The following is a 14,327-nucleotide window of genomic DNA, read 5'->3' on the forward strand; positions in this document are numbered from 1 at the left end:
TATTTTTAAGGCATTTATTCATCTCCATTCCTAGTGAGCCACATAGAACCGTTAGTATGACAAAGAACAGATATGGCATATATTATTATATTAAGCAAGCTGGAGATTCATTTGCTACACACAACAAGCGAAAGTAAATTCAATACAATGGTACATCCTGATAATTATTACTATAGTGCTTAATGCAGCCTTGGGTAACCTAGTGTTCTCCATATGTTTTGGATGACAACCATCAGCTGCTTGAGACTGATGGGAGTTGTAACCAAAACGTCTGGAGAGCACCAGATGGACCAAGGCTGACTTAATGTATACTAGGCACCACATGGAGGATTAATAGTAAGGCTGAAACTACATGCTTTTTATTTTTATTTTAATCCATGGGAAATGTACCGTATTTTTCGCACCATTGGGCGCACCGGACCATAGGGCGCACCCAGTTTTAAGGGGCGGAAATCAAGAAAAAAATATTTTCCCCCCCCAGCCCCAAAGAGCAGCGTACAGGCTGCACACAACCTCTCCCTGCCAGAGGGGTTGCGCGCAGCTATGGTACAAGCCAAAGCAGCGAGCGGGATGGATCCCGCTCGCTGTTTTGCCTTCCCCTTCAGCCCCGTGCAGCCTCTCCCTCCCGGGAGAGGCTGCGTGGGGCTAAAGAAGCCATAGCCCCGTGCAACCTCTCCTTGCCGGAGAGGTTCCGCGCAGCTATGGAAGAAGGCAAGGCAGCGAGTGGGATCCATCCCGCTCACTGTTTTGCCTTCCCCTTTAGCCCCGTGCAGCCTCTCCTTGACGCTGCGCAGGGCTAAAGAAGCCATAGCCCCGTGCAGCCTCTCCCTGCCGGAGGGGTTGCGCGCGGCTATGGCACAAGCCTGCATTCGCTCCATAGGACGCACACATATTTCCCCTCAATTTTTGGAGGGGAAAAACTGCGTCCAATAGAGCGAAAAATACGGTATTTATGTTTCAAAAGTTTACTATATCCTTTTAAGCTTGGATGCCTAGAAAGGACAGTGATATGATTTTTTTTATTTTAAGAGAGTGAAACAATTACCCGCTCTAGGCGAGTCTGCCAGAGTTCTTGCCGCAGGTCCTGAATAGCTTCTGCCACTCTCTCCACTGTAAGCTCAGCAGAAAGGTCCTTCAGCTGAGATAAAGACAGTCCCGTCCCATTATCCTGTTCTGAAGAAATAAACCTCCTCTGTAACAGCGTCTAGCTGAAGGGTTGTTAAGCAAGATATAGAAAATTCTAGGATTATTTTTCATTGAAGGCAGAACTAGATGCTGCAAGAGATATGGAGCTGCTGCTACTGTCCACTTTTTCTTGTAATGCAAGAACTCTTCAGTGCAAGATAAGGGTGGGGAGATGGAAGAGATGCATGACATAGTACCAATAATGTATGACACTGCATATTCCAAGACAAATATAGCAAAAAGACACAGAGGATTCCTATTTACCGCATATTTGTAGTGTCCCCAAGCACACTTCTGGGGTGGGGAGATCCACATGACCGTGTGCTTGAATTGTATGCATTCCAGTCCATCTGCCCCCTACCCTGCCACCCTTGCTAAAGCAGTTTCTCCCTGGAAGAATCTAAGTATTACTGTCTAGTATAAATGCGAAAATTCTGTTTCAGAGCAAAGCTATTCCATTTTTGAATGTAGTTTCTGACACATCATATGGCATTTATTGAGGTGAGCTCTATAGCCACTTCTGCCTGGTTCCAGTTTGGCTCATCTGAACCATTTTATTTCCAGAATAGCCACATCTGTTGCTTTTACTTTGAAAGGAAGGAGAAAGAGATGGCAATTCTGCTGTGCATAAGCTGGGCTTGTTGACAAGGTGCAAGTCCCATCCAGTTATTATTTTTAAAAAAACCCAACTCTGCAGGTGCAGCAAGAGAGATGTACTACGAAATGTATGGGCAATTGTACAACTGTATGTCAAACATTTCCTGCGGCTGGACAATTACAAAAATCAGACCCTGCTTCATACTTTCTGTGCATGCTCAGTGATGTGCAATAGTGGGCAAGGATCACCAAGAACAAGATAGGCACTTTCAGATATGCACCACCTACTGATGCGGATGGAATACCATAGGTGTAAAAACAAAAACTTTGGAAAGGTGGGGACGGTGCCACGCTACCCTGTATTCTGACAGAAGTGGAATGAGAAGGGAAAGAAATCAGCAGAGGGGCTCCATGTGGAAGTATCCACAAAGCAACAGCTTCACAGCTCTTGAAAAGTTTGACCTCACAGGGTAACTATCATACCCAGTGCATTATCTACACAGTCCACAAGATGTCAGGGCTGTCACACAAACAAGAATCCAAGGTATCAGTGTAATTTGTAGTTAGGCCCAAGACTTGTCACTATGACTTATTTTCAGCAATATTCCACAGAAAAATGATAGTGTTCCCATCCCATCTAATCTACACACCTTGGCCAGTCTCACCACCCCAATCTTCTGTGTCTGATTCAACTCTCAGGACACAGTTGACACTGCTCTGTCATTTGATGGTTCTTAACTGTTTGGCACAGTTGAGTTTTCCTTCTACACAAAACCTTGTACCATCCCTACAAGGAAGTGGCCTCAAGACTTTTGGTGCTATCAGTCAGCTCTGCCTCCAACAGCAGCCTGTTCTTTCCTCTGGGCTATCCCAACTAATTTCAGGAAAGATCAATTCCATCCTGTATACCTGAGACAGCCAATGGCTTGACATGTGCCACATGCTGGCAGGGGCTGCTTAAATAAGCAATTTATACCACTGCTATTGAAAGGAGCAAGGTGTCACTCACTATCTTAGCTTTAGGCAAAGATGGCAACATTAGGGCACTTTGCTACTCCATTTGAAGTTGAAGCAATGTGAAAAGGTGTGCCATTTCAAGACATCCTATTAGAAAATAAGTAATAAGCATCAAAGCACACACAAAAAGGTACCTTCCCCTATTGCAGAGTTCTGGCTCTGTCACATGTTCAACAATTTACTTGCAAAGGACATAATACTAGTCCACTTATTAGACTCACCTCTTGCACTGAACAATGAGCTTCGAATAGCTTTGTCTCCTCTTCCTCCATGCTCCAGCTTTGCCTCGGGACTTTTGCACAGCATGTACTGCAGAACCGAGTGTAGCTTAGTCAAGTGAGACTGTGCATCCCAACGGGCAGAACAAGCACGCTGACATTCCGATGCCAATGCCACTGCCCGACTCTCTGTGCTGCTCAGGCTCAGGCGGAGCTGAGATACTTCACCTTCCAGCATTTTCATGGTGTCCTTCAAAGACTGCTCACTAGCACGGGACTCTTCCAGGTTCCGGGCGAGCTGCTCCTTATGAGCTACCAAGGCAGCCTCCTTCTCTAGCACAATTTCCCTGAGGGATTGTATCTGGGGGAAAGCAACACAGCTTGCAATGATTTTGGAATGGTGGACTAGAATGCAAAGAAGTTAGCACTGGGTGAATAATCAACCAAACAAAGAAGAGAAGCTGTATATAATTTGCATGGAAAGGAGATAAGGATATAATTTGCTTGTGAAAAGGACCAGGCATCAGGTATTAATGTGAGTTTATATATATATATATATATATACACACACACACACACACACACACACAAACGTATATTTGGAAGCCAGTGTGTTATGGAAAAGAAGCCATGTTTGGGAGGGGGGCTATATAACAGAAACACCATGTGAGGCATATGGGGGCTGGCAGTAGGGCAGAAAAATAAAAAGCAGCATTGGACCCTGTATTGAGTTTTTTTCAGGTAATACCTGTCTAGTGAGCTCCTGCTCTTCTCGGCTATGCTCAGCAAGCAGCTGCTCTGCTTGCTGTAGTGCAGTATTCAATTTGGTGACTTCACCCTGGTGAGCACTATCACTGTCTTGCAGTCTCTTGAGCCTGAGTTCCTTCTCCTCCAAGGATGCAGCCAAACTGAAACCGGAAAAAAGCAGGACTTCAAAAAGCAGGACTTCTATTACAGAATGAAAAAAACCAACAACCCGATGCAAGCAACTACAAGACTTGGCTTTTCACCTTGGTTCTCTTACACGACACACCTATGAAAGACTTGGCTATGGCAAACAAACAGTGTGCCAACATATGTGCACAAGACACTGCAATTATTAAAAAAATAAATAAATGATAATCTCAAGTGCAGACTATATATCTTGTATGTATAATTTCTATGTAATGGGACAAAAAGGGGGATTTAAGTGAAAAGGAGGCATTCCAGTTACAATCTTCATAAATGGGGTGGAGAGCTGGGGCATAGTGTTTGGGGGGGGGCTGGGGACAATGGCCCTGGGTGCATTTTTCTGGGGGGTGCTGCTCACACCGCCCTGTCAGCCCTGCACTCCTTTGTGAGGCTGGGATATGATTCACCAGGCAAACCATTCAGATCAGATCCCTGCATCGCAATGCAGCTCAGAGCTGGCAGGGCGGTGTGAGAAAGACACAACCGCCGTGCACTATTTGATCCCAGCCAAGGCTGGGATTTTAGGAGGACCCCTTTTTGCCAAAAGTTCCAGATTAGGCAATCTGAAGTGAGTAGACAATTAATGCCCAGTATTTCTCCAAGAGAAGCTTTGAAAAGTGCAGTTTCTGAAAATTTAGGTATACATACCTAACTGTTTAGACACCAGGTGTGTGGAGGTGAGATAGCTATTTGAGACAATTAGTCCACCCATAAATTATTAAAGTTGGGCTCACCTGGTGTGTTTCTGCTCCAAAGCATGCAATGCTACTTTAAGATCTGAATTCTGACGTTCAATTTCCTCCCACTGAGTCCGTTCCTTCTTCACCTTCTGTAGAGCAGTGCTCTGCTGTTCCATCTCCTCCTGCTTTGCCTGCAGCTCCATGGTCCGACATTGCAACTCCTCTTGCCGGGTATGGAGAAGGGCCTGCAAATCTGAATTCTGATGTTCAACTTTCTCTTTCCAACTCTGCAACTCTAAATAACGTTGTTCTGCCTCCTCCCAACGGTTTTGACGCACCACACTCTCATGTTCCGCTTCCTCCTGCTGTCTCTGGAGCACAGCCTTCAGCTGTGCATTCTGACGTTCTACCTCCTCTTTTTGGTGCCGCAGCTCTATGTTTTGATTTTGCAGTTGCTTATTTTGACATTTTGCCTCCTCCCACTGCCTCTGGAGTGCAGAATGCTGCTCTGAACTCTGGCGCTTTGCCTTCTCCCACTGGCTCTGCTCCCTTTCCAGGGCCTGAACTGTGGCACGTTGGTGCTCAATTTCTTCCTGCTTGCTTTGCAGCTCTCTGTTCAGATGCTGTTCTTCCTCCCATTGACTTTGCAGCATATTATGCAGTTCTGTGTTTCTGTGCTCCATCTCTTCTTTCTGATTCTGCAACTCCGTGTTTTGATGTTCTCTCTCTTCTCGAAGTTTTCTTTCTGCTTCCATCATCTTCTGGAGGTGTGCAACTTCCAATGCTTTCTGTCTGGACAACTCTTGTACGTCACTTAAATGCTGCTGAGCCTCCTGGCTAATCAAACGGCAAGAATCTTTTTCTGTCAGTAGTTGTGACTGCAACTCTTGTACCTAGAAATAGACAGGAGAACAGCAAAGATGCAGCAGTTACAGTATCCACTTATTTTAGTACTCATGAGGAGATAATATAGATACAAGCATCTTATTTCAAGAAACAGAGTTTCATGTCAATTCAAACATCCACTTTAACAGAATGCAGTTTTTTATTTGCTTCATAAACCAAGCCAGACTTTTTTATAAGCATGATAGAGACATTGCCCCATTTGAGTAACATGAAAGAAACAGAATACATTTTTAGCATGCCTATGACTTCTTATACAGAACCAAACACATAGCTTTTCTTGGAGTATTGCATCAAAAATTTTCCAAAACTGTTTCAAATAATGGCTTTTTGGTTTCCCTAGTACTTCAAGTAATTTTCCACGATGGTTTGGGAAAGGTTCCCATAACTTAGTTTTACCCCACAAAGAGATTTCCATTTCTACTTGTTGAAGCAGCTTGTGAAAAACCACATATTTGGCACTGAACGAAATGCTTAGAACATAGTTTTAAGTGAAATCACCTGACTTTGCAAAGAGTCTCTTTGTTTACGGAGAAAGTTGATTTCTTCTTTGAGAGACTTGAGCTCCTCCTTGTACTTCTTTTCTAGTGCTTCTATAGTACTTTGGGCCTCCTTCAGCTTAGCTTCCAAACCTTGCAAAGTATCCTGCACTCCCCACCCGGCCAAAAAAGTTGAGTTATTTTCCAAGGTTCAGGTTTGAGAACTATTTTATAATGTGCAATTATAATACATGTACAGCAACTGCTGTACAAGATAAAATGATCTACATCTCACAACAGTCAGGCCACAAATCTTGTGGGATGAAGACTTAATACTTCAGTCAAAAAATCAATAAATGACAGTAAGAAGATGAACAATTATGAAGCAGACATAAAATGCAAATTTCAATACAGCATATTAACAATCATACCAAGTATCTAGGGGAAATGTAGGGCATAATTAAGGATTATGCTCTACAAAGAGAAATGGGGTTCATGAGGAGCATGCAATGAAAGATAAAATCTTTGCACTGACATCAAAATGAACTCTAAAAAAAGAACAAGGTGGAGGATTTTGGATATATCTTACTCAAATTATACTGGAAAAATGGAGGGCAGAACAAGAAAAAGCTGCAAGTAGCTTCATTTATGGTTTTGTCTAAAACCATTTGGATAAACTTTTGTGTAAGGATTTCATAAATGCCTTAGTTACCAAACGTAAGCCAAAATTTGATAGGTGCTAATAAGATGCAATTTTGCATTAGAATTAGAACCCATCTCCTTGCTTTTGGTTCTATCACATGTCACAACTTTGGAAAAATGCAGGAACTGTCTGAACCTTAATTAACAGGCATTCAACAAGCAGTTCTTCAAAAATGAAGCATTATCAAATGTGGTTGGGTTGGGCAAGAGTTCTGAAATCAATTCTATGCACATAGTCCTAGGAAAACCTTTCACACACCATGTAATTGGTCTAAACTATCCATTCATTGAGCCAACTTTCTATCATGTTAATATGCTTTATTTCATATTTGCGTCATAGCTTTCTGCTGGATTCTTGGTAGATGTCATAAGCTTTTCTGCTCTGGTCTACTCCTACCTGCTCCCTCTCTTGGTTCTTCTTTATTTCCTGACGAAGATAATCTAGCTGCTGGCAAGTACTAGTGAGTTCCTGTTTTGTTTGGAGGTGAAGCTCTTGTAATGATTTCTTCTCATTCTCTTTTTCTAGCAGCACCTAGATATTAGCAAGCAGAGAATTTAAAACATTCCAGCTGAACTCCTAACTGATCAAAAGATTGGAGCAGGTCCCCTGGGAGGAAAGATTACAGAAAATGGGGGCTTTTTAGTTAGAGAAAAGGTGAATAATGATGACATGCTATAGATGCATAAAATTATGCATGGTACAGTATAAGTGGATAGAGAAAAGCTTTTTTCCTTCTCACATAATACCTAAAATACATCATTTCTCATACAACACCTAAGCAATCCTCATATAATACCTTTAGGCATGGACATAGCTAAGGGGAGCAGTTGCCTCCCTCTAACAAGTAAATCAATAAAAAATACTTAACTATCCGAGGTTATCCCCAAACATAAAGCCTGCCTCCCCAACATAAAACCTGACGACACCCATGCTTTTAGGATACCTAAAAGATCGTCTCATCCCTTATATACAAAATCCAATCACTATGCTCTGCGGGAGACAGCTTCCTGCAGATACCATCCCATCACAAGGTTCCAAAAGAGAAAGGCAGGAGTGGGGGATGTCTCTAGGTCAAAAGCACCTATCAAACTTTACCTCTTGCTTGGCATTTTCAGCCTTAATGAGCTCGTCTTCCATATGTGCTTTTACAGCAACGACCTCCTGTTGTAGTTCCAGCAGCTTCCTCTCATAGACACTTTCACTCTCTTCCTTTTCCTTGACTATGCGCTCCAGCACCTGCTCCAGTTCTAAACGGTGGCGTTCTCGTTCACCTTCCTGGAAGCATTTCAGCCAATTCCAATAAATGAACAAAAAGAAAGGAAAAAACAGTCTCACTTCTAGCCACTGATGTAACGTTTACTACTTACCTTAGCAGATGCTGTGTATAGTGTTATGAGTTTTGCTTCTGGGAAGGATATTTATCACACTTTGCTCTGAGAGTAATAATTATCACCTATGGGTACTAAATGAAGGTTTCCTATTAGTCACTGGCCTATGGAACTGGCAGACTGTTCAACTGGAATGCCAGTCCTCCTTTCTCTGTGCGGCCAGGCCAAAAGGGTGACTGTTTACAAACAGGATCTGCTTGAGCTCCTAGGGGTTTCAAAGACTGGGAAATTTGGTGCTTGTGGCTGCAGACATCAGCTGCTGTTCTCCTAACCACTGGATGTGGCATAAGCTATGCCAGAGGCACTGTGAGCTCTTCTTGGCAGCATTTTGTGCCTTTTATGTGTGTGTATGAGGTGGGGAACATGGAATGGATTAAGTAATATCATGCTTTTTCCAGTTTCCAAATGTTACTTGGTGCTTTCCAAGCCTAGCTAATATGAAAGAGTCATGAGTAACATTGCAATAGATGGGTGTGGAGAGATGCTAGGGACTTTGTTGCAACAGAATATTTTCTCCATTTTGTGTTGCTGTTATATGTTTGGTGTTGAGGAAAGCTAGAATACAAAATAGCTAGGCGCCTGTGTAACGTTGGATGTAGCGGAAGCCAAATTAGTTGTACCACAAGGTTGCCAGGCACAGATTTTGCCAGAAGACTGGGAGATTTTAGACTAAAGTAAAAAATATATGCAACAATAATACAAGCACCTCATGAATTTGTTTTATATTGAAAAATGCACTAGAAGTAAAAAACAACAGCAACAACAACAAAGAGTAAAAATTTTGGGCAACGTTTTAGACGTGACATATCATGCAACTGGAGGCACAAATGCACACTCACAACTACTCCAGATCCATTTAACAAGGCAGCATACTATTATAGCCATAACACTAACTACGATGTAGTGAATAATATAAGGAAGCTATCCACCCCACCCCACCATTCACTACAACATGGCCTATGTGCATGTCAGGTATTCAGAGCTCTTCACACACTTTAATAGCATTATATCACTAATATTTTATCAGCTAAGGCAGAGAGAGCATCCTGATGCAGATGTATAAGAGAACCAGAGTTTAGAGATCAAGACACTGGACCATTATGTGTACAAAACACCTCTCTGCACCCTCTGCTAAGGTTTGCTGCAACGGGAAATTCCTGGCAATCTAAGGTAAGATTCTTATTTCTGTGTCCATCAAAACCTGGCTTCCCCACCTTTCTTCCCCCTGCATCTGTCCCACACCAATTCTACTCCAGAGTGTTGGGGGTTCGCAGAACAGATTTAGAGAGTGCACAGGGGGAGGAGAGGGGGGAGCCCTTGATTGTACACAGAGAAATCCTTGAGCTGACAAACAATTCACCTTAGCATTATGCTGAAAACAACCCATCCAAAGCAAGGTAGTTTAAAAGACTAATAGTTTAATTAGTACAAGGCATAACAGTTGAATGGAAAAGTAAGTCTTAGTAATCATCTGGCATTTAGAGCCACTTTATTAATTCTATCTTCTGCTCAATTCCCCCCCCCCAAAATATCATGAATTAAAGAGGTGACCATATGGTTGCTTACCAGCTCTTGACGTAGTGTATTAACTTCCTCCTTATGTACAATTTGACAGTGGTCAAGCATTTCTTGGTACTTCTGCTCGGCCTGCAAGAGCTGTTGTGCTTTTTCTTCCTTTTCTTGCTTAAATTTTGACTTTTCAGCTTCCAGTTCAGTGCAAAGGCACCTCACCTCTCCTGTAAGAATAAACAAAGAGCAGGAGTCAGAATGTATGAGGCATAACAGCTTCTTTGACCACTGGCCTTTTATCACATGAAGGGAGGGTGCTCTGTTGATACTACCTTTTGCTGGAAGCCTTTGAAAACATCTTACCCTGTATCACTTCTTTGGCCTGGTTGATTGCCTGGATTTTCATTTCCAGTTGACCCTTGGTAACTTCCAGGTCAGACACCTGCAGCTGAGCTTGAAGGAGGCTTGATTCCAGAAGATCCTTCGTTGATCTACAAATTACATATACAGAATTTGTGGGACTTTAATCTCTTGCTCATGACATGATAAATTTAATCCCAGCAAAGCCAGTTTGAGTACCCTGGAAACACTAAGAACCAAAGGAGGTCATTCATTTGTAGCAGTGCACCAGTCAGCCTCTAAATATACAGACAATAAGGACAACAATCACAGGCCATTTGTCATGCTGATACAAGAAACAATGTCTGGAAGAACAGAAATACTATTAAGTGTAAGTTTTGCAGCTTTATGGAAAACAGACCTGTCAAACTGTGTACAGGATTTCAAACTTGGGCTTGACTTAAACATTTTTCCTGTTGTGCATTTGTTGAATTTCTTTCTGCAGATGTGGAACTACTTCTGCAACATGGTTGAACAGCCAAGACACAAAAAGCTGCATAGTCCTCTGATGGAAAGTTATCTCTCAGAATCCAGAGCTACAATGATTGCATTAAATAATTATTCAAATAGGCAAGGTTCTTCCATTCGTCAGCCTCTTACCTGTACTCTGCCACTTGCTCTGAAAAACTCCACCTCTCTCGTTCAACAGCCCCTAGTCGTACTTCCAATGCGGCTTTCTCACGCATTAATGATTCCTTTTCTTTGGATGTCTTGGCCAGCACCTCTCCAAGACGACTTGACTCCTGATGTGCATGCTCCAAATCAGTACTAGATGTCTCATGCTGGTGATGAGCCTATGAAGGAGAAAGAAAATCAATTTATAGCAAAAGGCAAAGCTCTGTCACTTTAAGCAATAATGCACTGTAAAAAGAAATAGATCTATAGCTTCTTTTGAAGGATAGAAAATTGTTCTCACAGAAGAGATGGACCTGCCTAACTGCACATTACAAAGAAAAATGGATCTGTTACAGATGGACTGCTATGGAGAAGTTTGATTACCTATACACAGGAGAGAACCAAAGTACAAAATATATAATTGCTTGAAGGCCACCCCACTTAATGTTTTACTGTGACACTTCACCGGTGGCCAGATTTTAGAAAGAATGTGTATTGGAAAAGAATAAAATCTAGATGAGTGTTACAATGGCTGCAAAACATACTTTACCCAGAAACACTTATGGAGTACACATAAGATTGAAAAGATTGTCTTATGCAAGAATAGTAAAATGAACTTTGTGATGAGCAGCACTAGCTACTGAAAAGATTCCTAGAATCATAGAATTGTAGAGTTGGAATCATCTAGTCCAACCCCCTGCAATGCAGGAATATGCAGCTGGCACATATGGAGATTAAACCTGCAACCTTGGTGCTATCAGCACCACCTTCAAACTAACTGAGCTATTCACTGTTCAAGCAGAATTCCATAATCTAACTGAACCCAACTTCAGAAGCACAACACTGCTGCTGCCCAATGTCCATGCAGGATAACTGAAGTCTGCTGCTAACACTCACCTGGCTCAGCTTCTCACAAGTCTCTTTCTGTTCATCTCTCAGTACTTTTAACTCTTCCTGTAAACTTTCCTGCATTCCCTCAGCCTTGTGTAGCAACTGCTGTAACCTAGTCTTGTCTGCACTTAGTTCGTCATTTGTTCTCGCCATCTGGTTGAGCTGTTTCTGTGAAGAGGTCCTTAGTCTTTCCAGGTGATCAACTTTGTCCAAAAGTGCCTGTTTTTCCTGCTCCATCTACATTTAAGGAAATGGAAGCAACTGATAAAAGAGCAGCCTTCAATGGGCATATTCTGGCTTAAAGACCAGAGGTACCCCTTTGTCTGGAAAAGCTATACAACAAACTTCTCCCACAATTGGATGGTAAACGCTCAAGTCATTCACTTCATCAGTATCACAGAAATTTGCAAACAAGGGACAAATTAATTAACCTTGTTTTAAAATGTTTAATAGCTTATAAATCTATCGTTATTTTTTAAACATTAAAATCTTCCAATTTGAAGACTAGATGGGAAAGACTTAAAAGAAATGTATTATGTTTTATGGGAAAGAATGTGAGAAAATATTTCCTTTTTGAGCTAATTCTGCTCGTGTATGAGAAAACATCTTAAAGCTAATCCACAGATGGTACCGGCACTCCACGATACTAAGTAAAATATGCAAAAATACCTTTCTACAATGTTGGAGAAACTGTGGGGATAAAGGAACATTTATACACATGTGGTGAAAATGCCACAGATTAAAAACTTCTAGTTAAGGGTATTTTAGGAAATGGAACAAATTACTTTTAAATTGATTAGATGTGAAAATGTCACTATTTCAATATCTGCAGCTGAAGCAAATTATCTTTGATACAGAGACTTAATTATGCATATTGTAACTGCAGCACTTCTTGCTCTTGCAAGGCACTGGAGGATATGGAATGCAAACATATGAAATTTGGTATGCTTATTGTTTGGGCCTTTATCTTGATGGGAAGGTTGAGAGATAAAGTACAAGAAAGAAGACAACACAAGAATCTACAAAAGTTTTACAAAATGTGGTCCACTTTTACTTCATTTGCAATGAAGAAAAAACATGTGTATAGGCCATGGGAACTTGTGGAACAACATTTTTTAAATTGACAGCTATTGAATTTATGTTTCAGTTTATTACTACTAATAAAGCTGGACATAGTTGGGGTTGTTATCGGGGGAACTGTAATTGATTGTATGATTGTTTCTATATTCAAAATTTATTTATTTATTTTTTTAAACAGCAGCCTTCCTTTCCCCCGTTCTGAATAAAATGCAACCTAGGTAAAGGTAAAGGGACCCCTGACCATTAAGTCCAGTCGTAAGTCCAGTCATCTCGCTTTACTGGCCGAGGGAGCTGGCGTTTGTCCACAGACAGCTTCTGGGTCATGTGGCCAGCATGACTAAGCCGCTTCTGGCAAACCAGAACAGCGCACAGAAACGCCGTTTACCTTCCCACTGGAGCGGTACCTATTTATCTACTTGCACTTTGACGTGCTTTCGAACTGCTAAAAATGCAACCTACATATTAGCAAATTCCTTACATATATTTTGTAGGCTGCACAGAATAAGAATAGTTCAGCTGCAACAGTCTTCTTACCTTCAAGAGAAGTTGATTCAAACTCACTTTGTCCAATGCTAGAGCTTCATTAAGGGCACTCATCTTTGCAACTGCATCATGAAGGTGAGCAGTTTCTGCTTTTAGCTTATTGTGTGCACCAGTTAACTTTGCAAAGGACTGCTCAGCCTTGTGGACCCAAAAACACAAAACAAAGAAATACCAGTCAATAAAAGCAGAATAAGACTTGCCCCTAACTTTGTTAACTTACAATAAACCATATTTTATCATGCTGTCCACATGGACTTTCCTGCAGCAACCTCTTGCACTCCCTAAAAGGTTGTCCCTGAAGGTGAGGAGACACCTCCCCTAAATAGTATGCAGGGCTTACAGCTGGATATTTCAGATTTACCATTGAGGAAAGTCAAATGCCTCCCACTCACCAAAGATCAAAGACTCACTCTCTGAAGCCATTCAAGGCAATGTGTTGTGTCTTGTATTAGTCACAATTAGAATACAGCCTTTGAAATTAATGGACATAGCTAACTTAGAACAATTAATTTCAATGGCAGCACTCGAGTAAAACTTAAGATACATACATATTTTTTAAGATAACTTCTATCCTCAATGCCTCCCCGTGGCATGGAACCTTCACTAAGGTTCTAATGGGGAAAAGACTAGATTAATATCTGTTGGATTATTTAGAATATACCCTCTTAATCTTCCATTATGTCATTGGTTTTCCATCAGTATGTCTCCTTTTCTTCCTTAAATAGAAACCCAATGACTTTACTAATGTATGAGTATGTAGCTTAAATGCCATGAAAAAACCACTATTCTGATTGATCATGAAAAAACCAATCCAAATGTGTATGTTTATGTTTTTTTAAAAAAATCTCTGGGCCAGTCACAAAGATCACATGCTTGTGTCAGAAACACGTTCCAGTTGCCAGATATATATATTTTTCTTTTTTTAGAAGAACACTTCTGAGTAGAAATCTTTAGCACTGTTTTACTTAGACTGGAACTAGACATTACACATTATTTGTTGAACTTCCTCCTTTTTTCTTTTCTTTTCAAAATCAAATGCAGTCCAAGAAGTTCTGACTTTCAGTGGAAGAATGGCTGCAATGGAGCCAGGCAGGAGAGAAGGAGGAAAGTTGCAGCTGTTCCTGTTTTTAGCCTCCCAAAATTAATCAAAGGTAAGTTATAAAGAATTG

At 41.4% G+C, this 14,327-nt stretch overlaps 1 protein-coding gene across 9 annotated transcripts in view; it reads right to left on the reverse strand.

The window, feature by feature from the left end:
* The window catches only part of CEP250 (centrosomal protein 250), a 132,578-nt gene that overhangs the window by 8,627 nt on the left and 109,624 nt on the right, over positions 1-14,327 (reverse strand). For 8 of the 9 annotated variants that reach the window (XM_083444115.1, XM_083444114.1, XM_083444112.1 and 5 more), the window contains 12 exons: positions 13,150-13,296; positions 11,542-11,772; positions 10,630-10,823; positions 9,994-10,121; positions 9,688-9,857; positions 7,829-8,008; positions 7,130-7,264; positions 6,053-6,196; positions 4,703-5,541; positions 3,766-3,925; positions 3,021-3,378; positions 1,046-1,173 (listed from right to left, as the gene is read on the reverse strand). In XM_083444115.1, the coding sequence (XP_083300241.1) occupies positions 1,046-1,173; positions 3,021-3,378; positions 3,766-3,925; positions 4,703-5,541; positions 6,053-6,196; positions 7,130-7,264; positions 7,829-8,008; positions 9,688-9,857; positions 9,994-10,121; positions 10,630-10,823; positions 11,542-11,772; positions 13,150-13,296 (2,814 nt within the window). The remainder of the gene's footprint in view (positions 1-1,045; positions 1,174-3,020; positions 3,379-3,765; positions 3,926-4,702; positions 5,542-6,052; positions 6,197-7,129; positions 7,265-7,828; positions 8,009-9,687; positions 9,858-9,993; positions 10,122-10,629; positions 10,824-11,541; positions 11,773-13,149; positions 13,297-14,327) is intronic. The other variant, XM_083444119.1, reaches the window with a different exon arrangement.

This window comes from Podarcis tiliguerta, assembly GCF_965153285.1.
Source record: "Podarcis tiliguerta genome assembly, chromosome: 6".
Lineage (NCBI taxonomy): Eukaryota > Metazoa > Chordata > Lepidosauria > Squamata > Lacertidae > Podarcis > Podarcis tiliguerta.